Source organism: Peromyscus californicus, unplaced genomic scaffold, assembly GCF_007827085.1.
Source record: "Peromyscus californicus insignis strain IS unplaced genomic scaffold, ASM782708v3 Scaffold_8__1_contigs__length_139910024, whole genome shotgun sequence".
Classification (NCBI taxonomy): Eukaryota; Metazoa; Chordata; class Mammalia; order Rodentia; family Cricetidae; genus Peromyscus; species Peromyscus californicus.
Window position 1 is genome coordinate 40,270,131 of NW_026294606.1, and position 22,454 is coordinate 40,292,584.

At 44.7% G+C, this 22,454-nt stretch overlaps 7 protein-coding genes and 1 long non-coding RNA gene across 8 annotated transcripts in view; 3 read left to right on the forward strand and 5 right to left on the reverse strand.

Moving 5' to 3' along the window:
- LOC128103129 (uncharacterized) overlaps positions 1-1,551 on the reverse strand; it is an 84,863-nt gene extending 83,312 nt beyond the window's left edge. The window contains exon 1 of the long non-coding RNA XR_008215632.1: positions 1,344-1,551. This is a non-coding gene — a long non-coding RNA (uncharacterized LOC128103129). The remainder of the gene's footprint in view (positions 1-1,343) is intronic.
- On the forward strand, positions 484-950 carry LOC128103115 (histone H2B type 1-C/E/F/G/I). Its single transcript, XM_052727198.1, has one exon. The coding sequence runs from the start codon at positions 513-515 to the stop codon at positions 891-893; it is 381 nt and encodes a 126-aa protein (XP_052583158.1). The 5' UTR covers positions 484-512; the 3' UTR covers positions 894-950.
- A 3,098-nt stretch (positions 1,552-4,649) lies between the features above and the next one.
- Positions 4,650-22,454, reverse strand: part of LOC128103123 (uncharacterized) — a 47,341-nt gene continuing 29,536 nt past the window's right edge. The window contains exon 6 of the mRNA XM_052727204.1: positions 4,650-5,009. Coding sequence (XP_052583164.1) covers positions 4,697-5,009 — 313 coding nt within the window. The 3' untranslated portion in view covers positions 4,650-4,696. The remainder of the gene's footprint in view (positions 5,010-22,454) is intronic.
- On the reverse strand, positions 10,434-12,157 carry LOC128103098 (histone H3.1). Its single transcript, XM_052727181.1, has one exon. The coding sequence runs from the start codon at positions 12,148-12,150 to the stop codon at positions 11,740-11,742; it is 411 nt and encodes a 136-aa protein (XP_052583141.1). The 5' UTR covers positions 12,151-12,157; the 3' UTR covers positions 10,434-11,739.
- LOC128103106 (histone H2A type 1-B) lies at positions 13,029-13,591 on the reverse strand. Its single transcript, XM_052727189.1, has one exon. It carries the CDS (start codon positions 13,556-13,558, stop codon positions 13,166-13,168), a length of 393 nt encoding a protein of 130 aa, XP_052583149.1. The 5' UTR covers positions 13,559-13,591; the 3' UTR covers positions 13,029-13,165.
- Positions 13,872-14,363, forward strand: LOC128103114 (histone H2B type 1-C/E/F/G/I). The gene has a single exon (XM_052727197.1). It carries the CDS (start codon positions 13,884-13,886, stop codon positions 14,262-14,264), a length of 381 nt encoding a protein of 126 aa, XP_052583157.1. The 5' UTR covers positions 13,872-13,883; the 3' UTR covers positions 14,265-14,363.
- On the reverse strand, positions 15,606-16,027 carry LOC128103112 (histone H2B type 1-C/E/F/G/I). The gene has a single exon (XM_052727194.1). The coding sequence runs from the start codon at positions 16,024-16,026 to the stop codon at positions 15,646-15,648; it is 381 nt and encodes a 126-aa protein (XP_052583154.1). The 5' UTR covers position 16,027; the 3' UTR covers positions 15,606-15,645.
- LOC128103102 (histone H2A type 1-B) lies at positions 16,298-20,625 on the forward strand. The gene is made up of 2 exons (XM_052727184.1): positions 16,298-16,715; positions 20,427-20,625. The coding sequence occupies exon 1, from the start codon at positions 16,318-16,320 to the stop codon at positions 16,708-16,710; it is 393 nt and encodes a 130-aa protein (XP_052583144.1). The 5' UTR covers positions 16,298-16,317; the 3' UTR covers positions 16,711-16,715; positions 20,427-20,625.

Sequence of the window (22,454 nt, forward strand, 5' to 3'; positions counted from 1 at the left end):
AGGATGTACTCAGCCCTTTACTTTCACTCTGAGCTTTGCTTTCTGGATACTAGACTGCACTGCCTTGGGAACCCTGGGAAGCCTGAGGGTAGGCTGGATCTCTTCTGTTCTTTTCCCTTTCACTGGACAGAAACTTGATTTGCAGTGTAAAAATACATTTTTTACAGGAACTTTTCAACGGTTTGGTATTGAATTGGACGCGAGCTTTATCTTCTGGCATTTCAAAATAGAGCGGATTCTGCCTTAAAAACAAACAAACAAACAAACAATCTAATCTAAAACGTTTAGGAGAAAATGAATTTAATGTAAGGAGAGTTAAGAAGCATAATCGCTCGAAAAATTGTTACAAAATTCAGGTTTAACCAATGGGAAAGGAGACCGTCCTTTGTAACCGCTAACCAATCAAACAGGGCGAATGTAAGTCTTAATTTGCATAAAGCTGTCTACAAATACACAAACAACGTGTCTTCAGACTTCACTTTCTTTTTCCTCCCAAAGAAAGAGATCCCAAGATGCCTGAGCCCGCCAAGTCCGCCCCCGCCCCGAAGAAGGGCTCCAAGAAGGCCGTGACCAAGGCCCAGAAGAAGGACGGCAAGAAGCGCAAGCGCAGCCGCAAGGAGAGCTACTCGGTGTACGTGTACAAGGTGCTGAAGCAGGTGCACCCGGACACGGGCATCTCGTCCAAGGCCATGGGCATCATGAACTCGTTCGTCAACGACATCTTCGAGCGCATCGCGGGCGAGGCGTCGCGCCTGGCGCATTACAACAAGCGCTCGACCATCACGTCCCGGGAGATCCAGACGGCCGTGCGCCTGCTGCTGCCCGGGGAGCTGGCCAAGCACGCCGTGTCCGAGGGCACCAAGGCCGTCACCAAGTACACCAGCTCCAAGTGAGCGGCGGACCTCACCGAAACCCAAAGGCTCTTTTCAGAGCCACCCAACAGTTCACAATTAAGAGCTGTGCACTTCCTGTGTCAGCAGCCAACCCTCTTTACACGAATCTCCCGTTTTTCATGCGACAGTGTTAGTATCCCTCACTTGCTGCTATCAACGCAGGCTCCTTGAGTCTTAGGCACTGTGTTGCAACTAGAGAAGATATTGGAACAATAGCCCCGGAACGATTCATGTTCAGCATCTCATGCTAGGTAAACGTTAGGTTTAACCCTGGTGGCTGCGGAAGGTGGAACACCAGGAAGGGATCTCGGAGCGACCTGACCGAACGCCCGTATTTCCGGGCTTTTGTTTTAAGTATTCCTGGGAAATTCACACTGGCACAGGAAGGCGGAGTGAAACCGTGGGTTTACCACCCGGGTTAGCGAAGCTACATAATTCCATTTTTCTTACCAGTGTCTCCTAATTTCGTTCAAAACGTAAGCTTGTTAATTCGGTGCCTGTTAACCGGCTCTTGGTGACGCTGGGATCGCCATTTTATGCGGCGCCGCCGCCCTGTGTAGACAGCTCGGCTCGGCTGGGCTCGGCTGGGCTCGGATCCGATCGGCTGGGCTCGGCTCAGCTCAGCAGCTCAGCTCGCTGAAAGCGAAAGTCGGCCAGAAGCGCCAGCTCCCGCATCTCTCCCTCTTCTAAGTCCTTTGCCATCCTCACCTCTCCTGGAGCTTTTGAATTTTAAAGACTTTTACATATGAATTGCGTTGTGGGAGAAGCAGCAAGATACCCATTTAAAGAAAAAACAAAACCTCTTTTGTTTACTTTTTTAATTACAGGAAATGGTGAAAGGGGTGTTTATAAAGCTAAAAGGGAAAAATTAGGCAAGCCTAGAAACATTTAATTTCTTTGTTCCTTTTCCTAAACTGCTGGGTTGGTTTTGGTTTTGGTTTTGTTTTTTTAACATCAAGAAAATTCCCAATCCCCTCTCTCGACTTGTTTTGTAAATGTGACCTAACATTCAGCCACATCACTTTATTTACAGTTAAAGCTACAGAATGTTGAGTATGATTCTGTGCCCAGGCTCTGGAGTCTACAGCTTCAGAGTTCAGCAATTTTGGAGCTTTGCGTCCCATCAGGGAGGGACCCTGACCCAACGTGAGCGGAAAAAATATGAAGTAGGATCGATAGCGGGGTGGAACTAAGTCCCTGTTCCAGTGAGCTACAGTCCCGTCTCCAGGCTCTTCCAGGTCGCCTTCCTGAGGCTAGTTAAGTACCTTTATCCCACCTCCCCAGGCCTCTCTTTAAAAGAAGTAAATACAAAGAAACTATCCATTTTAAAGTAACAAAATTGCAGCTGCAGTCCAGGAGATTGCTCAGCGTGTAAAGTTATTTGCTACCAAGCCTGAAGACCCGAGCTGTCTCCACTAAACCCAAAGGGCACTCCCAAAAAATGCCCTCCATCCTACACAGATATTCCATGGCAAGGCAAGTAGGGCACACACAAATTTTTTTCACTGTTTTTAAAAGTTGCAAGTTAACTTTATTCGTTGCTACTTTAGAAATAACGAGCCTCCTGGTGAATTGTTTACATGTCAGAGTTCAAATGTTCAAGGTAACATTTTGTTTGTCTGGCTTTCTTTTCCTTGTGACCAAGTCTTAGTCTTGTAGCACTGGCTACCCTGGAACTCAACTATGAAGTCCAAACTAATCTCCAACTCTCAGCAATCCCCCTGCTTCACCTTCTAATTTTAGGTGGAGGCCACCACACTCTTTAGTGTTATTTTGTTCTTGTTTGCTTTTGTTTTTTGAGACAGAGTCTGGAATCAGAAGACCAAGCTGACCTTAGATTTCCACCTGCCTCTTCCCGATGACCACTGTGATTAAAGGTGTGTACCTCCATACCCACTGTCTGGTTCATTTTTAAAGCATTTCTCACTGAGCCTGCTCAGAGCTTTTCATCCACTGATCTTAATAGCAGAATTGCAGGGCAGTGGTGCTTGCTCCACAAAGTACACCTCATCTAGCACCCATGAAATACAACCTCAGAAGATTCTTCTCGGGATTTTTTTTTTTTGGGGGGGGGGGATTTGTTTGTTTGATTTTTGGTTTTTGCTTGTTTGTTTGTTTTCTTTTCCCACTGTATGAAATCTCCATGACTCCCTCCAGTCTCTGTTCTTTGCAGATTTTCTCTAGGCTTGGCTGGGTTATATAGCAAGATTCTACTATAAAATAAATAAAAACAAAAACAAAAACCACCTTGACTCCAGAGCAGTGAACATCACCTGTTGGGCTTATTCCAGTACTCAAGCTTCTGTTATCTACAAGATCGTGGCCTTTTTAAAATAAGTTCCCATAGGGAAGGATTGGCAGGACAGCTAAATCTAGTAACTTGTGATCCTGATTATCTGAGTTTGATCCCTGGAACTCCGGTAAAGGTGATAAATACACACACAAATAAAAAGTAATAATTTTTTAAGTTCTTAGGGGACACTGATGTTCCTTCTCTGGTGGTATTTTGGAAACATCTGATATGCAAATCAAAGTTAATAAAGCCCTGGACCGTGTGGAATTTTCCTTAAGGGGAAGATGTAAGATTTATATGTCAAACTATGATGTTTATTTTACAGATTAAGAAGTTATAGAAAGCTCCTAAGCAGGAAACTAACAAGTTTGAGTTCTTCAGGTTTCCAAGACTGGACTGATTAGAGGGTTTGGTTTGATTTGGTTTCATTTGGTTTGGTTTGGTTGAAACAGGATAACATGGGCCTTGAACAGAGACTGGCCTTGAACTTTGACCCCTAGCCTCTACCATCTGAGTGCTAGGATTAAAGGATAAACCACCAGGTCTGCTCTTATGTTAGAATCCTGGGCCTGGCTAGAGCTACATCCCCAGCACCCACTCCCCACTCCTCCCATGCCTTCATGCCCTCCCAGAAACTACTATTGATAAAATAAAATACTCATACACATAAAATCTTTTATACATGCACACACATATTATATAGGTATATATTTTAAGTTACAATAAAGGCCCATTATGGGTGGTGTGGTGGGGTGTGGGTAATCCTGGTCAAGAGAATAGAATCTCTGGCCCAGTTGAAAATCTAACACCCCTGGGACCACCCCTAGATAGTTTAACCATAAGCCATGCTAGAGATATATGGAATATTTTTTTCCTTTAATGAGGTGCTGTACTTTTCATTCCCAAACTTCACTCCCTAGCATAATTCCTTCAGGCTGAGCAGCGATGAAGCTTTATTGGATCTACCCACTTCCTGAAACTACTATTGTTTTTTTTTTTTTTTTTTTTTTTTTTCTGTCTCTTTCAGGTGCTGACCAGCACCTAAGTACACTTTTTCTGCAACTTTGAACCTCTTAAGTCCAGCATATGTATGCCTGGAGCCTGCTCTGAGGTCAGATTCCCTGGAACTGGAGTTACAGGTTGAAAGCCACATGTGGGTGATGGGAACCAAATCCTAGAGTCCTGAGTGACTCTTGTGCCGTTTTCCCAGCCCTGCTTTTTCGGGTTCTAACAAAAGCAATTGTTGGCTCAAAAAAAAAAAAAAATGCTAACACAGAAAAACCGTGCTAAAGAAATGGAAAATTGAGGCACGCTTTCTCACACCAGCCCAGCACTTGAGAACCTGAGTCCTGGCCCAATTAGGAGTCAGGCTAACACCACTAAATGAACTTGTTAATAGTCCCACTCACATGGCGCCACACAGCACGACGAGAAAGGTACTTCAACCCTTTTAAGTGAAAAGGTGGGTGGCCCTGAAAAGGGCCTTTGGGGGAAAAGACAGGGACCAAGTTTAGCCGCCGAAGCCGTAGAGCGTGCGGCCCTGGCGCTTGAGCGCGTAGACCACGTCCATGGCGGTGACGGTCTTGCGCTTGGCGTGCTCCGTGTAGGTGACGGCGTCGCGGATCACGTTCTCCAGGAACACCTTCAGCACCCCGCGGGTCTCCTCGTAGATGAGGCCGGAGATGCGCTTGACGCCGCCACGCCGGGCCAGGCGGCGGATGGCGGGCTTGGTGATGCCCTGGATGTTGTCGCGCAGGACCTTGCGGTGGCGCTTGGCGCCGCCCTTGCCCAGGCCCTTCCCGCCTTTGCCGCGGCCAGACATACTGCAAAACTAGCTGAAAGCTTGGTCCACAGTGACTGCAACAGGCCCGCTTCCTGGTTTTTATAATAGCGTGGCGGACCTGTTTGAAAACCTGAAGGGCAGGGGGCGGAAACCACACTCAACTCCCGCCCTTCTGTGCGTTTGTCCTATGAAAGGCTGCAGGAGACAAGGCGGGGCCTGAGACACTAACAAAGCCGGGAGTTAAAATTTAACACATTGTATTACGTGTGTCTGTCCAGTTCTTTCAGCCTTCTATAGCGGCAATGTATGTGTTATCAACAAATACGTTTGGCGTTTGTTGCTCATTTCACTAAATAGGAATGCATTATTATTTCTCCACGTCACCGCGTTTCTCAACCTTTTTTTTTTTTTTTTTTAATTTTCGAGACAGGGTTTCTCTGTGTAGCTTTGCGCCTTTCCTGGTTCTCATTCTAGATCAGGCTGGCCTCGAGCTTCTCAACTCTGAGTCGCGAAGAAGCAACAAAATAATTTCAAGGTGGGGGAGCCGGGCACCACAACATGGGGAGCTATTGTTAAAAGGTCTCAGCATTAGGGACGTTGAGAAACACTGCGTCGAAGAGGTTTTAAGTACAGTTTTAAGAACACATGTATCCGGTTCTAAGACTGTTTCTACTGACTTACGTATGCCTAGGGCTCTGAGCAGTGTTCTTTAGTACGCAGGCTGATCCGGGGAAGTGAAAACTCAAATGGTTACATGACCTGAGGTCTAAAAGATTAAAAGATGTACTGGATATTCATCCCACAGGTGTGAATCTTCTGCTTGACTTACACATAGAAATCAAGGGTTCTGGAAATGATCGTGGGGGCTTCTTTCTTTTTTTATTTCGCCTTCATTGAATCTCAGAATTTCCTGCATGTATGGTTTTCTAAGAAACATCACATGCTTGTTGGAATAAAAATCACGTTCCTGATAATGAGTCACTGGAAATGTGTAAGAGTCTGTAAATGAATGGTACTACTATTATGTTTGTCCTTCAATTATTATTACAGGATTTTTGAAGAGAAATAGTAAAACTAAGTTTCAGTCCTTCTAGGAATAGACATGAAACCTTATACAGATTAAATGAAGTCTGTATCTTTAATAAAGCAGAGATGTCTGTAAGGACATGGGGTGAATAACCTCTATGTATGAACTGATATTCCTATTGAATCAGCTTTGAAATTTCTCAAAATAGACAGGAGAGTGCCAGAGACACAGCGCTTGCTTCTCTAGGAGACTGAGTCACTATCATTCTTCCACTCTGTTCTGGGAGGTATGTAGGATTGTTACCCTAATTTTATAGTCCCTTTTATATGTCTTATGAGTATATAGATCTCTTCATTTCTATTCCTTGATAAGCAATGCTCTGTCTTCTGATTTGGTACGGAAGAATCAATCTGGTGTCAAAATTGTTTAAATCTATCAAACATAAAAGAGACTATAGGAAATATCATATTCCTTCATTTTCTCATAAGCAGAATTATCCTAGGAACAATGAACAATGGATTATCTACATAGGTCAACACACTGGTATTTCCCAAAGGATCCCACATTTTTGTGTCCAGGAATAAAGAGTTGAGCAGATACACACAATCACAGCAAAAGCAAGGACAGTTTGTTAAGAGGGAGTATACATACACAGAAGGGAGCCGACCAGAGCAAAAAAAGTGCAGACCCCCCAAAGACCTACTGTACAAAGAGTTGGGGTTTGTATCTCATAAATAGCTCTAGGATCATCTGTATAGCGTGGGCTTTCTCACTGTGCTGTTCCAAACAGTTTTACAGCTTCCTACATTGCATGTCTCATTACTATTCCAAATCTCCACCAAGTGGTGTGTTTTTCAGGTCACCTTAAGACTTTATAAAGTGCCCCTTCTCCTTCAAGTGTGACAGATGTGGTGAGGGCCTGAAAGACATTTTCCAAACTTCCTCCATACCACCTTGGGGTTTTTGTTGTTGTTTTCATATGCTAATTTTTCAACTTTGAGGCAAGGCCTTCCCAACTTCTCTCACCACCCTATCTCTGGTCCCAGCACAACCACCATTGATGGGAAACCTAAATAATGACTGATGAATTTAGTGGAAATTCACCAAATATGACAGACTGCTTCAGGTAACGAAAGCAAGAATGGAAGTGCCTTGCAATCAAAGGATGGCAACATTACTTTTTTCCAAAGAAGAAAGGAATATCCACATGATCTCAGTGTGACCTTCGAAAACAGAGTGGTAAAGCCTCTCTGAAGACAGGGGGAGCGTATCAGTCTGTGGAGTTGCTCCCTACATTTAGAGGACTGTCCTCCCTATCACTCTCATTTTTTAAATTTTCTTTCTTCTGCTGTAATAAAGACTATTATTAAAAGCAACTTCGAATTATTTCAGGTTACAACTCTTAGGTTACACTCCATCAGTAGAGAAGTCAGGTCAAGAACTCAAGACAGGAACACGAAGACAGGAAGAGAACACGTGAGTATCGCTTACTGGCTTGCTTCCCATGGTTCACTCAGCCTGCTTCCACACACAACCCAAGACTACCTGCTCAATGCTGGCACTGCCCACAGAGAGCAGTAACCTACCATATCAATCATCAATCAAGAGAATGGCCTCCAGGCCAGTGTGCAATGTGCTAGAGGCGTTTCCTCTACTGAGTTTCCTCTTGCCAGATAACTACAGTTTACATCAGTTGACAAAAACCAACCAGGACACTAGCCGTCCTGCACCTCTCTTCCCCGTGAAGCTCCCATCCTCTTCCAACTCCGTAATCTTCCTGGTCTGTCATTTCCTAGAAATCATCACCTATCAAGTATCCTTCAGGAACCAGATATCAGACATGTCAGATTCATGATGGTTCCCAGTAAATGTGTTCTTTTCTGGCTGTTCTTCTTTCGTCTTATCTTTTCATTTTATTTTTTTTTAATTTGTTTTATTTATTAGCAGGGAAGTCATGGTATGCCTGTGGAGGACAGGGAACGACTTTTCAGAGTCAGTGCCTTCCTTTGTGCTGTGGGGTCCTGGGATCGAACTCTGGTCCTCAGGTGTGTGCAGGAGCTCCTGTAACAGAGGAGTGTCTCAGGAGCTCCTGTAACAGAGTGTCTCGGGAGCTCCTGTAACAGAGTGTCTCGGGAGCTCCTGTAACAGAGTGTCTCGGGAGCTCCTGTAACAGAGTGTCTCGGGAGCTCCTGTAACAGAGTGTCTCGGGAGCTCCTGGTCTTTCTCCCTTCGAGGAGTTCGGAGTCAGCCTTTGCCTTCCAACTTGAATTCTCACTCATGACAGAAATGCCACGGTAAGTTCTTTTCTGCCTCATTGCTTGTATTCTTTTTTATCTCCTCTTTTTTTTATTATTAAGAAATTTTTCTTCATTTTACAAACCACAGATCCCCCTCTTCGCTCCTCCCACCCCGCCAGCCTCCCCCCTTATCTTCTCATTTTTGTCTCATCTGCTGTCACGAGTTTCTGTGCACAGCTGTCACTAAAGTGAGAATCCTCGTTATGTCAATAGTCTCCTCAACCTGTAATGTGAATAAATGTTAAATGTCTGAAGCATCATTATCTTCTAGATTTCCCTGGGAGAATATTTCATTGAAAGGAGCTTCACTCGTTGTTCCCTGGGCAGTGTCAGTGTCCATCCTCAGATGCCACGGCAATGGCACAGCTGGATGGGTGATGATGGTATGAGAAGGGAGTCCCGGAAGGTGGACTCCAAAGCCTGTTCCCGTGCTGCCCATCACTGGGACGTCTCACCTGTCCATAGTCCCAGTCTACAGATGGTGTGCTGCAACATCCACACCGCAATGACTGTGGCTGTACTGAAGACACACTGAGCTGGTATCTTTTTTTTTTTGTTATTTTTTGTCTTTTTTTTTTTTTTTTCCAGAGCTGAGGACCGAACCCAGGGCCTTACGCTTGCTAGGCAAGTGCTCTACCACTGAGCTAAATCCCCAACCGCATGAGCTGGTGTCTTATAGAAACCATTTGCATTGTTTTTCATTTTTTATTCTGTTTGTTGTCCTTGTATTTTAATGTCTGGTTTTGCTGCACTACACAAAGGAATGCACTATTTGATGATTTTGGTGGATCAAAGACAACTGTGAGACCCTGGTTCCTTAGACTTTATTCCCAGCAGTTTTCACTTCACAGCTCCTGGGAGAGAGCCGCTTACAGCTGCTTCAAAATAAGAATAAGAACAGTTTAATGGGTGAAGAATATCGTATCACCTTATGCCATCAAGCTGTCTGCGACTCAGGTCAACAGGAAGCACAAACTATATTGCATTCCCCGTAAGTGCAATCCTTTCCTTTTCAGTGAGGACTGCCAAGGTTTCGGATTTACTGTGGATCCAGTTCTGCCCTGGAATTCCCCATGCTCCTGCCTCTGCCTCCAAAGTACTGAGGTTACAGGCAGCCAAAATGATGCCTGGCCATATTTCCTTGCTTAAACATAAAATGAAGTACTGAGTATATAGCAAAGTTGTTATAAGTCATATATATTATATGATTTTATATATATGTTCACATGTTCCATGATCCTCTTACTTGAGCACTTTGCCAAAGTTTATCTCCCCTGCGTCAAGACGGCCAAGCTGCACAGCCAAAGACTTGAACATTTTAATAACTAATTTCCTCCAATATAATCAATTTAAAAGGAGTCATTTATTAAATCTTCATTTTAAAGAAATCCAACGTTTTCTTTCCTACTTCATGCCCTCCTCATATCTCTCGAAGTCAGCTGGTGCAAACAATCCCAGCTACTCTCGGAAGATAACTGTTCATTGTATTTCTAGTTTTCCTACAAAAAAAAAAAAAAAAAAAAAAAAAAGACTTTGATCACTGGAAACCCCAAAATAAACCCAACCTACAAACAGTTAACAAAAGACCAACGAAATGATTATTCTGGTCCAATAGAATTTTCATATCAGAAAGAAGTAATGGGTATCTGTTACTGTAATGATTGTGGGGTATTAATGGAAAAGCTTACTTTTTAAAACACAAAGCAAGACCCATGCCTCCTTCCAGATTGCTTCATCCAACCATAGTGGAGGAAGGGTGCCTGGTCTCACTGTAGCTTAATGTAACATGACTGGCTGATAGCCACAGAATGCCCACCTGTATCTAACTAGACAGCGAAGGAGGCATGGATAAGAAGTGGGATGGGGTGGTTTGGGGTCTGAAAACCCTAGAATGTGTGATTGACTGGAGAGCCCACAACTAAATAAACAAGCAGAAATTTTTTTAAGCAATAAGTTGCCTCTTGACTCTGTGGAAGACTCCAGGACTTTGATAAAACTGTATTAGTTTGCTTCGTATTGTTTGATAAAACAACGACCAAAACCAGTTTGTGGAGGAAAGGGTTTATTTGACTCACATTTCCCCATCACAGTCCATCATTGAGAGAAATCAGGGACAGAATTCAAGACAAGAATCTGGAGACAGAAACAGAATCAGAGACCATGGAGGAAAGCTGCTTACTGGCTTGCTCAGCCTGAGCCCATGACCATGTGCCCAGGGGTGGCACCACCAACAGTGAGCTATGCTGTCCCACATCATTAATGGGGAAAATGTGGTAGACTTGCCTACAGGCCTTTCTGATGAAGATATTCCTTGGGATGAGCTTTCTTCTCCCTGAGTGACCCTTTGTTTGGGTCAAGTTGACCAAACAATATCCAGCACAATGGCTTGGGACTTTTTAACACTGGAGAAATCAAACATGAAGCTCTCAAAACTGCAGCAATCCAGAGTAAAAATCAGTGGTCTTCCTCGGGATTTTCATACCTCCTCTGAATTCTGCTTTAATTTGAAATTATGTCTACTTATGTGTCTGTGTGTGGGTGTGTGCACCAGAGGGCAGGTGCCACAGGACAAAAGATGCATAGGTTCCTTCAGGAGTTGGAACTACAGGCAAATTTTCACCTGACATGGAAGCAAACAAGAGTCCTTTGCAAGAGCAGAATGTGCTCTTAACAAGCCATCTCTTATCTTTTTCTTTCTTTCCCTTTTGAGACAAGGAAACTAGCACAGGCGAAGTCTAGAATTCATTTTATAGCCCAGGTTGGTCTCCAGCTTCCAATTGCCCTGCCTCACAGGAATGACTGAGTTATTAGCCTGAGTTATAACCCATTTCAGAGTTCTAAAAGTGTACATGAGTGCAGCCACCGTGAGCTGGGGACCTATCTGAAAGCACTGCCCTTAATTCTGGCTGGTTGCACCCTGGCAGCTCAGTAAGTTATCACTCAAGACAAGGAAGGCCTCCAAGTCCTCCCAGCTTAAGCGTCTCTCCAGGGGCACTGCGTATTTCAAAGAAAATTGTGGCCTGGATTAGCCATGCTCAAAAAGGCAGCAGAGCTGGCAGATAAGAGCTCGGACAGGTGAATCAACTTGGAGTAAAAATGATTCATAAGGGCAGAGTTCTAACGACTTGGCTCCAAAGCCTCCACGAAACGTCAAAGGCCCAGTTAACAGTCAAGGAATGGAAGCACACAGGTGTGGCTACCTGAGTAAAAGTAAACCAATAGAGAATAAGAACAGCAACTCCAAATGCTAATATGCAGAGGACAGAGATTTGGATGTATAAAATCCCTTTACAGACCTAATAGAGTGCCGAGACGACCATAGGTCAGTAGCAGCTAATGGAGGGCTTAGAGTGGAGACTGGGGGTGTCAGCAGTATGCACTCTTTTAGGGAAAATGTGGGTGGCTCTGAAAAGAGCCTTTGGGTTCAGCGCTGCACTCACTAGCCTTTACGCCCTCTCCCCGCGGATGCGGCGGGCCAGCTGGATGTCCTTCGGCATGATGGTGACCCGCTTGGCGTGGATGGCGCACAGGTTGGTGTCCTCGAACAGACCCACCAGGTAGGCCTCGCAGGCCTCCTGCAGCGCCATCACGGCCGAGCTCTGGAAGCGCAGGTCGGTCTTGAAGTCCTGCGCGATCTCGCGCACCAGGCGCTGGAACGGCAGCTTGCGGATCAGCAGCTCGGTGGACTTCTGGTAGCGCCGGATCTCGCGCAGCGCCACGGTGCCGGGCCGGTAGCGGTGCGGCTTCTTCACGCCGCCGGTGGCCGGGGCGCTCTTGCGGGCGGCCTTGGTGGCCAGCTGCTTGCGCGGGGCCTTGCCGCCGGTGGACTTGCGGGCCGTCTGCTTGGTGCGAGCCATAGTAAGAAGAGACTAAGAGAAATCTCAGGCAAACAGAAGCCTGACGGAATGGGGCCCGAGTACATATATATAAAGCGAGCGAGCCCCGTTCTCATTGGACCACAAAGGAACATTAGACTGGGACCGTATTGGTAGCTCTGCTCCTATCACTCTCCCTGACCCGCCCCATTCATTTAAATATTTTCCCTTGCTCTGGCTTTCCACTTTTAGGTCCTTACAGCTTTCGCCAAAGAATGTACTATCCAGTTTCCTACAAAATCATTATTACTTATTGGAAGGACACGGGCTGTATGCTTGCTAACGTTTTTAAAATTGGGGGCCAGAAACTTAATGTTTTGAAAGGCACCAGCTATAGGCAATTGGTCAAGTGATTATTTTTTTTCCCCCTATGGAAACGTAGAAGCAAAAGGTAAATATGAAAATACCTTACTTAAATGTTCAGGGGGACTTTGTCATGAATGAGGCTTTCTTATGAACCTAATGAGCATTAACAGTGATTCCCTACTTTCAAGCCTGATTTTAACTTGGATAAATGAGCACTTTTCCCAGAAACAAAAGTAGAAGGAATCCCCCCCCCCCAAAAAAAATAGCTGGGGGGAAGAAAAACGCATACTCTAACGGAAAGACTGCTGTTTAACGTCTAGTTGCAGTGCACATTGCAAAAAAATCAGTATAAACTACTAGCAGGAGTACTCATAAGGACAGATAGGCACCTTGGGGAATCTTCAGTATGAAAAGCGCCCAGGAAGAGCTTCAAAAGTTTCAAAACACTTTTAAGGAAGTAAGCTTTATCAGAATGTTAACATTTACATGCAACTTGTTGAGATCTCATTACATGTACTACACAAGTTAAAATTCTTCAACTGGAAGAGGCGCCTTAATGTGGACAGTGCAACTGGAACGCTATATTGTAGTGACTAGTAAAGCCAGCAGAAAGCTCTTTTCAAGAGAAAGTGGTGGCTCTGAAAAGAGCCTTTGTTGTTACAGTAAAAATCAGTGTGATGAAAAGCTGCTCTTATTTTCCCTTGGCCTTGTGGTGGCTCTCGGTCTTCTTGGGCAGCAGCACCGCCTGGATGTTGGGCAGGACGCCGCCCTGCGCGATGGTCACGCGGCCCAGCAGCTTGTTGAGCTCCTCGTCGTTGCGGATGGCCAGCTGCAGGTGGCGCGGGATGATGCGCGTCTTCTTGTTGTCGCGGGCCGCGTTGCCAGCCAGCTCCAGGATCTCGGCCGTCAGGTACTCCAGCACTGCCGCCAGGTAGACCGGGGCGCCGGCGCCCACCCGCTCCGAGTAGTTGCCCTTGCGGAGGAGCCGGTGCACGCGGCCCACGGGGAACTGCAGGCCGGCGCGGGACGAGCGGGTCTTGGCCTTGGCGCGAGCCTTGCCGCCCTGCTTGCCGCGTCCAGACATTGCAAAACAGATCAGGAGGAATAGAAAAGAACTAAAAAGGCTTCGCAAAATTCATTCCTGAATTGCAATGAGAAGGTACTTATAAAGGGAGATGGAAGTGAAAAACGTGAAGTTTGATTGGCTAAAATTATCTTTATCGCTCCAGCCAATACGAGAAGACACATAATAAGATCTAATTTGCATAATGGTGTCACTAACTGGTTTTCAAATCATAGCTGACTATTCTTGAATCGCTTATTTGCATAGAAGGTCTATAAAAGCCCAGCCACTAGAACACTGACAGACGGTATTTTCTGTTTCTCCTTTTCCCATTTTAGTTGTTAATATGCCTGAGCCGGCGAAGTCCGCCCCCGCCCCGAAGAAGGGCTCCAAGAAGGCCGTGACCAAGGCCCAGAAGAAGGACGGCAAGAAGCGCAAGCGTAGCCGCAAGGAGAGCTACTCGGTGTACGTGTACAAGGTGCTGAAGCAGGTGCACCCCGACACGGGCATCTCGTCCAAGGCCATGGGCATCATGAACTCGTTCGTCAACGACATCTTCGAGCGCATCGCGGGCGAGGCGTCGCGCCTGGCGCATTACAACAAGCGCTCGACCATCACGTCCCGGGAGATCCAGACGGCCGTGCGCCTGCTGCTGCCCGGGGAGCTGGCCAAGCACGCCGTGTCCGAGGGCACCAAGGCCGTCACCAAGTACACCAGCTCCAAGTGAGCGGCGGACCTCGCCGAAACCCAAAGGCTCTTTTCAGAGCCACCCATGTTGTCATAGAGCGGTTGTAATGCTTGAATTCAACTCATCTTAGGCAAAGAAGCAAAATGGCAGTTTTATGTAAGTACATGTTCCTGATTTTTAGAATGTTTAATTCTACAGTAAACATCAGCATCCGAGAATTCAGTCGAATGGCTTCAGCCCTTTACGGCCTGCGTGTTTAATGTGCACCATGTCCAGCAACAAACTCCAGATATTTGTCTGGCATGGTAATGCCTTACTGGCATTAAGTTTCAGGAAAGTCTACTTCCCAAAGCTAATAATGGACTTGGTCTGGGAGTATAGACCAGAAATTCTAGAGTTGAATGACCACAGCTCCCTCTTTGAGAAGGTGGGTGCCTCTGTGTAGCCTGGGCTATCCTGGAACTTGCTCTGTAGACCAGGCTGGTCTCAAATCAGAGATCTGCCTGTCTCTGCCTCCAGGATTTAAAGAATCATCCTGTCACTGGGTTCAAAGGATTGAGACACCACTTCCAGGGATTCTAAAAGTTCTTGAAGCATTTGCCTAACATACTCAAGAGCCTGGCTTTCATTTCCAAACAATAAATAAACAAGGAGTCAGGTCCAATATCATAGATTCAAAATACATTTTGCAATATTTTCAATGAGTTTCTCACTTTGAGAAGTTATTTCCTCATCTCAAAGCCAGTGGAAAAAACCTTATTTTTTTCAGTAAGTCTTTTGCCCCATCTGGCTCTGCTTCTTCCTGCCCTAGTCCAAAGCTCGGGACACTGCTGAATCCTTTCCCAGACAAAGCCTTTACCAGTTTCTAGAGATTACTTCGGAAGTTTTAGGAGTCGAGTGTCAGCATGTTCCGTTTCAGCACAGCTAAGTGGTTACAGGTACTTTCAACTCCTGAGTTCCAGCCACCATCAATGCCCAACCCTGTATGTAAAAGGCCCAAAGTTTCTGGACACAATAAAAATTGTTTAAAAAGCTGTGGTTGCATTTAATTGAACGGCTCAATTTGCTGTAATGTTTAAGTGATAATTTTACACTAGGATCCTAAATTCTTTAACCCCTGTAAATGCCAACTCCCAGAACGCTAGCAACTGTCCACACACTGTAGAATTTCAGGTACAAACTCAAAAGGTTCCTGGCTGCGGTTTACAGTAAATTCACAAAACAGAAACTGAGAAACATTAAGTGAATGTCTAAAAACCTAAGGGAAACTTAAATGTCCTCAGCCTTGAATTTGGGCAAATGCGTCACTTCATTTACTTAAGGCCAAATTAAGTGCCACACAAAGACACCAATTACAACCCTGTTTTGATAGAGTGGGTGGCTCTGAAAAGAGCCTTTGGGTTTCGGTGAGGTCCGCCGCTCACTTGGAGCTGGTGTACTTGGTGACGGCCTTGGTGCCCTCGGACACGGCGTGCTTGGCCAGCTCCCCGGGCAGCAGCAGGCGCACGGCCGTCTGGATCTCCCGGGACGTGATGGTCGAGCGCTTGTTGTAATGCGCCAGGCGCGACGCCTCGCCCGCGATGCGCTCGAAGATGTCGTTGACGAACGAGTTCATGATGCCCATGGCCTTGGACGAGATGCCCGTGTCGGGGTGCACCTGCTTCAGCACCTTGTACACGTACACCGAGTAGCTCTCCTTGCGGCTGCGCTTGCGCTTCTTGCCGTCCTTCTTCTGGGCCTTGGTCACGGCCTTCTTGGAGCCCTTCTTCGGGGCAGGGGCGGACTTCGCGGGCTCAGGCATGTTTCACAAATGCTTGTCACCTAAAGGACAGATGTAAGAAGTTGTGCAATTGCCCCATTTATTTATAGGGCTTCCATGCAAATATGGTACGAAATTTGACAGGTTTTCATTGGGTAAATTGTAAGGGAAGGATCCACTATGCAAAATAGGACCTCTGATTCTGACTTCTTATTGGCTGAGTCTTCTAGATTACTTTAGCCAATGACAACCGCAAATTACAATCTACCCTGCAAGTATAACTTGCACATTTCTGGCAAATAACTTCACATTGCCTTTTCAATTCTCCTAAACATGTCTGGACGCGGCAAGCAGGGCGGCAAGGCTCGCGCCAAGGCCAAGACCCGCTCGTCCCGCGCCGGCCTGCAGTTCCCCGTGGGCCGCGTGCACCGGCTCCTCCGCAAGGGCAACTACTCGGAGCGGGTGGGCGCCGGCGCCCCGGTCTACCTGGCGGCCGTGCTGGAGTACCTGACGGCCGAGATCCTGGAGCTGGCTGGCAACGCGGCCCGCGACAACAAGAAGACGCGCATCATCCCGCGCCACCTGCAGCTGGCCATCCGCAACGACGAGGAGCTCAACAAGCTGCTGGGCCGCGTGACCATCGCGCAGGGCGGCGTCCTGCCCAACATCCAGGCGGTGCTGCTGCCCAAGAAGACCGAGAGCCACCACAAGGCCAAGGGAAAATAAGAGCAGTGAGCACAGCTTTTTTTTTTTTTTTTTTAAATCCAAAGGCTCTTTTCAGAGCCACCCACTTTTTTCAGTAGAAGTGCTGAGATGCTACAAGCGAGTCTTGGGCAAGTTTGCTGTTGTTGTATTCATTTCTGGTGTTAACTTAGTATCCTAAGGATTTGATTCTCACTAGTAAGGGAGTTGCACTTTTCTAAAATGTCTTCTACCTTCCCCAGTGGAGGTGTGGTTTCCTCACAAGTTAGTCAGATTACCCTCCAAAACAGAATTGTCTGTCTTATGTGCTGTGTGCACATATGACCCAAAGGACCATGAGATGCGGTTCTTCGAGGGTTATGAAGGCGTCCGTAGGACACTTTGGACTTAGGATTTTTGCCAAGGTGATACTTAAGGTATGTGGTATGCTCATGACGTCCTGACAGAGTTAGGGTAATTAAGCCAAAAATAAAGAACAAAGAGGAAAGCCCTGCCAACAGCTTATTAGAGGGTTTGTTTGGGGGGTTTTCTTGTTGTTAGTCTTCTGTTTTCAAGACAGCCTCTTACTATGCAGCTCTGGCTGTCCTAGTACTTACTAATTAGATTGTGTTGGCTTCGACCTCCCAGAGATCCTCCTGCCTCCACCTCCCTATAGCTGGATTTAAAGGCATGGCCTACTACACAAGGCCAATGGACGGTTTGGGGTTTTTATCAGTCTAAAGGAAAAAAGGACTCAAAGCCAGTATTAATTGAAGCAAAAGTGGACTTATAATTTTGTTTTAATTGTTCAGTCAGTCGAATAATTCTATTTCATTACCCCTGAAAGTTGGTCAGTTCATAGACTGAGACTAAAAATTGTAAGGATTCAAAATTGTGGTCTGAAATGGCAAAGTACTGTCCAGGTGCTGCTGCTTCTTTAATACTCGTTTTATTTTATTTCTATTTATGTGAAAGCATGTGCGTGCCACACGTATTTGAACTGCCAGGCAGACTTGGGTACTGGATTCCAACTCAGATCCTCGGGAGGAGCAAGTGCTCTTAGCTGCTGAGCCATCTGCACAACTCCAGTGTACAAATCTATTTTATTTATGTATTCATCCATTCAATCATTCATTGATAGTATCACTACAGCACTGGCTGCCCTGGAACTTAACCTTGTAGCCCTGATTAGCTTCAAAGTCACAGCAATCCTACTAGTTCAAACTACTTTATTCTGGGAATACAGGCATGAGTCACCTTACCCAGATGAGGGTTAAATATATTGACAGGACCAGAGATGTGAGTGGAATGGTTTCTAGGTGTTGATTATGAAAGGGAGCAGTGGACATTGATGGGCTTCAGTCTTCACAAACCTTGAAACCTCTACAACAGCTATCACTGGCAAACTCTAGGAAAAGCAAAGGAAATCAATTTGTAATGGAATTCCAATCCAGCAGGTAGGCCTCAGTAGCCTGCACAGTAAAGGCCTACCTTTTGTCAAAGAAAACAACAACCAAAAAAAAAAAAAAAAACAAACAAACCTGTGCCTTTACTTTATGACAGTTATCCAGGTGTAAAATGCAAACAATTAAGCAAGTTCCAAGTACATAAGAGATATGTTTCTACTATGTACTTCCTAACCGAGGAAATCACTAGAAAGCTCTAAATAGCTCAAAAGAACATAGGTTGTCAAGTATAATTGTGTAATTGGCAGAGCAGTTGAAATATGGCTAAACAGACAAATATTTATCAGAAATTATTAGTCCGGTGGCCTGCCTCTATTGCAATCTTTGCATTATTTTATTCTATGGGACAAAAATAATTGTACTTTTTAATGGGAAAAAAAATCCATCCCCATTAACAGGATCTTTCAAGTGAAAAATCTAAATGCACAGATGTGGGAGCCTTAACAAATAAATAAAACAGAGTCCCTAGAATATTCTTGAAAACCATCAGCAAGCCTTTTACCCTAAGCATTCATGTGACACACAAGGAAACACAGTCCACAATTACCTTAATTCCAAGAGTCAAATATTTCTCCACAGAACTAACAGCTGCCCCATGGTACCCAGAGTCTCTTTCTTGATGTCCATCAGATGAAGAATCAACTTTCCTAACTGCATTTTCCACCTTCCCTCATGCAAACAATGACAGTGTAACATGGGGGGAAACGGGGCAGGGCGGTTACTAGTGTTCAATTTCCAAAACTAAGAAACATAAAAAGGCCAGAACCTTCACAGCCCTGTCTTTGACTTCAATCAAGTCAATGGCATATTCCTTTGATTCATTATTTTAAATGGGTAAAATTGAGGTAGTATAAGAAGAGAGGAACCTCACCCTTACCTACCTGATCCTCATGTGCATCTCTTGTTGAGTAAGACTGTCCCCATCGTTAATTAGAGACTGCCCAATCCTCAAACAACACAGAAAGTATCTGAACAGTTTTGAGATGAATTGTGAACCATCCTCAGGATGAGAATGTGTCTTAACCTTACCCATAGCCCTTATATACAAAAATTACTGTGTTTGGTTAGTTGGTTTTGGTTTTTGGTTTTTTGGTTTTTTTGAAACAGGGTTTCTCTGAGTAGCCCTGGCTGTCCTAGAACTCATTTTGAAGACCAGGCTATCCTCAAATTCAGAGATCTGCCTGCCTTTGCCTCCCAAGTGCTAAGATTAAAGGTGTGCACCACCAACCATCTCAGGGCTACTTTCTAATTTTTTTATTTCTGTTTTTGCCTCGACTATACATTTCTTCATCATTTCAAGGTCTGTACAATAAATTCATAGATGACCTTATAATTAAATAACTTTTAAAATATAAATCAAAGAGTATATTTACTTAATTGGCTTTCAAATTAATTTTAATATTAATATGCCTTTCCAGTGACAAATCACTCTTCACACTTAGAGATTATTAAAGGGGAAAAAACCTCCTTAATATATATGGCACATGCCAACTCTGACTAATAATGCTGGCCATAAATAGAAGATTCTCCTAACTTTTATACACTTTAGAATTATGCATTTCACATATTGTCATCCTTAGAATTCTTTCAGGTCCTAGCCTCAGGTTACACTTTGAACAATTTAAACAGAGGCAGGAGACTGCAAGTCTGGCTACGTGGGCAGATGAAAGATTTAGAGCAGAGATATTGTCAGAATTATTTCTGAAGTACAGCAGTGTCACCCATGTTCTTCTTGCCCATCTAGCAGAATTAAGCTTTTCCTGAATAAGAGCACAGGAGCAGCCCGGGTCTTAATGGTGGTCCTGATTCTGCACTGCCCCCTAGAGCTGCTGGATGAGCATAATGGCTGGTTGTAAATGCCTTCTTTTGTCATGGGAATGCAACCTAATTGGAGGTGAATCTTGATGAACAAACATTAGCATCGTATGGTAACTTTTGCTTATCTCTAATAGGCCTGGTTAGCATATTACTAACCTATGAGGTGTTTTGGAAGTAGTGCACCCTTAGCTAAATTCTACTTTGTGTGACTTAATGTCTCTCTCCTAAGCAAATCTATTAGCAAATATATTAATAAATCCTTTAGGCATCATTTCTATCACTTCGAGTTTCTTCTACATCACATCAATGAAAGGAGTAAAAGCTTTGAAGGCCTCAAACCATTTCAGAAACTGAAATGTTGTGTAGAATTTCTTGAACAAGGATAAAATGTTGCTAACCTGCAGTGAAACACAATGACCGACCAATAATCTTCGAAGTTCTCAGGTTTTGTTGTTACATTTTTGTTTATGTATTTAGTGTTGTACCCACCCCCAAAAGCTGATATGATGACCAGAGGACAGCCTGATGGATTCTGTTCTCCTCCTCCACCATGCAGCTTCCACGGGTTTCAACTAAACTCCTAAGGTTTGGGTGCAAAAGCCCCCACCTGATGAAGCAGCTTGCCACCTCTCATCTTTGGAGTGCTGTCCATGCCATTAATCACAAATATCTTGCATTGCTACCCAATTAAATACTATAGTTAAAAAGCAATTCAGTGTTTGATTATATCAATAGTAAAGACAAAAATGAGGAAGTATATTCCTCTACAATACCAATGTGGTCTTACCCTTTCCATACTATACTGTACAACAGAGTCCTCCACATTTCCCTGTTTTGAGATGTTTTGTCCAAACTTTACATCTTTACTAGGAAAAAATATATAAGAAGAAAAAAAACAGTAACAAAGTGTCTGAATCCTCCTATACTTGTAATGTTCCCCCACAAAGTGGGGAGCATTGAGATCTGGTCAGTGTCCATATGTCCACATCTTCACAGTTTTCCAGGCGGCCTCCTCCCCCTTCCTACACATCCCTGCCATTTCTCATATTACAGTACTTGGGCTAAACCTTTTGAAGCCACTGAGTCTGTGTGCAGGCACAGGAAAGTGCTCCCAGAAGGAAAAGCCTCAGTGTCTGTTACTCTGAGAACTCCAAAATGTCAGATAATGCCCATCTTGCTGACATTCCATTTTTGAAGAATTCAAATGTTAATGAAGGTCCTTGCTGCTACATCTCTTCATGTCTTGATAAACAAATGTATGGTTAGGATCGACCCTTTGTTTTCCAACAAAATTGACATACTGTGCATATTTCAGAGTACTTACTAAGTCAGGCCGTAGAACCCAACTAGACTCGGTTCTTTTTTTACACTGTAGCCATGCCACTTTGATTGAACGTGTTCAAATGATTTTTCAAAGAGAAGTCAGGGATCCATGCATTTCAGGCATACATTTCAAACACAAACCACCACAACATTTCATACACTTAACCATAAACTTTAAGCAAATCAAATGTTCAAGATACATACTAGCCTCCTGGGTACAACCGTTTCAGTGCTGGGCTGACCAGAAATCTGTAACACAATAAAGAGGGATGACTGAAGTTAGGAAACGGAGCAGGGGCTGGAGAGATGGCCCAGAGACCTGGGGTTATATTCCCAACAACGACATACAGCCGTCTACACCCCATTGCGGGGAGTTTGACTCCTTCTTCTGTCCTCTACCCAGACTGCATGTACCTGGTGAACACGCATGCAACCAAAACACCCATACATATAAAATTAATTTTTAAAACAATTGAGCAGGAACATACCACACAGTCTGTCTCCTTCAACTCTGGCCATTAAGGTTTGACTCAGGGTCAAAAAGTGTTTGCTTCTGGATCCCACCAATCTCACTTCTGCCCACGTGCTTGGTTTTCAGTAAGATCTGCAAAGTAACTATAAATGGGAAATTCTAACTTACTGTGAAGGAGCCCGTTTTGTGTTCAGTTAGATAACTGCTGTTCTCTAAATCTGACCTGGGCATGGGCCCAAATGCCACCAAAAAGTCCTGCAGGACAAAATCCAAGAATATCACAAGACCACCATGCTTTCGTCAAGCCCATCTCCAGCCTCATGTATGAGGAGACACCCCCCTCTCTGGGTGCCGAATGTATTCCTGGAGAACATTATCTGTGACGCTATCACCTACAGGTAGCACTCCAAGCACAAGACCACCATGGCCATGGACACAGTCTAGACACTCAAGAGCTAGAACTGGAGGCTCTTTGGCTTAGGCAGCCAAGACTGGTTCCTACTAATTCCAATGAGCATTTAACATCCTAGGCCTACTTCAGGACTCCTAATCATTTGAATTAGTCTACCATCTGAGAGTCTCTTCCAGGGCTCCTAAGGATTAGTAGCATGTCTTTTCTACTTTGTCCTTAGTACAGAGTAATGTCATTTCTCATTTAGACCCTGTAGAATGTAGGAACTGAGACCACTTCTGGTAAGTTAATTAATATA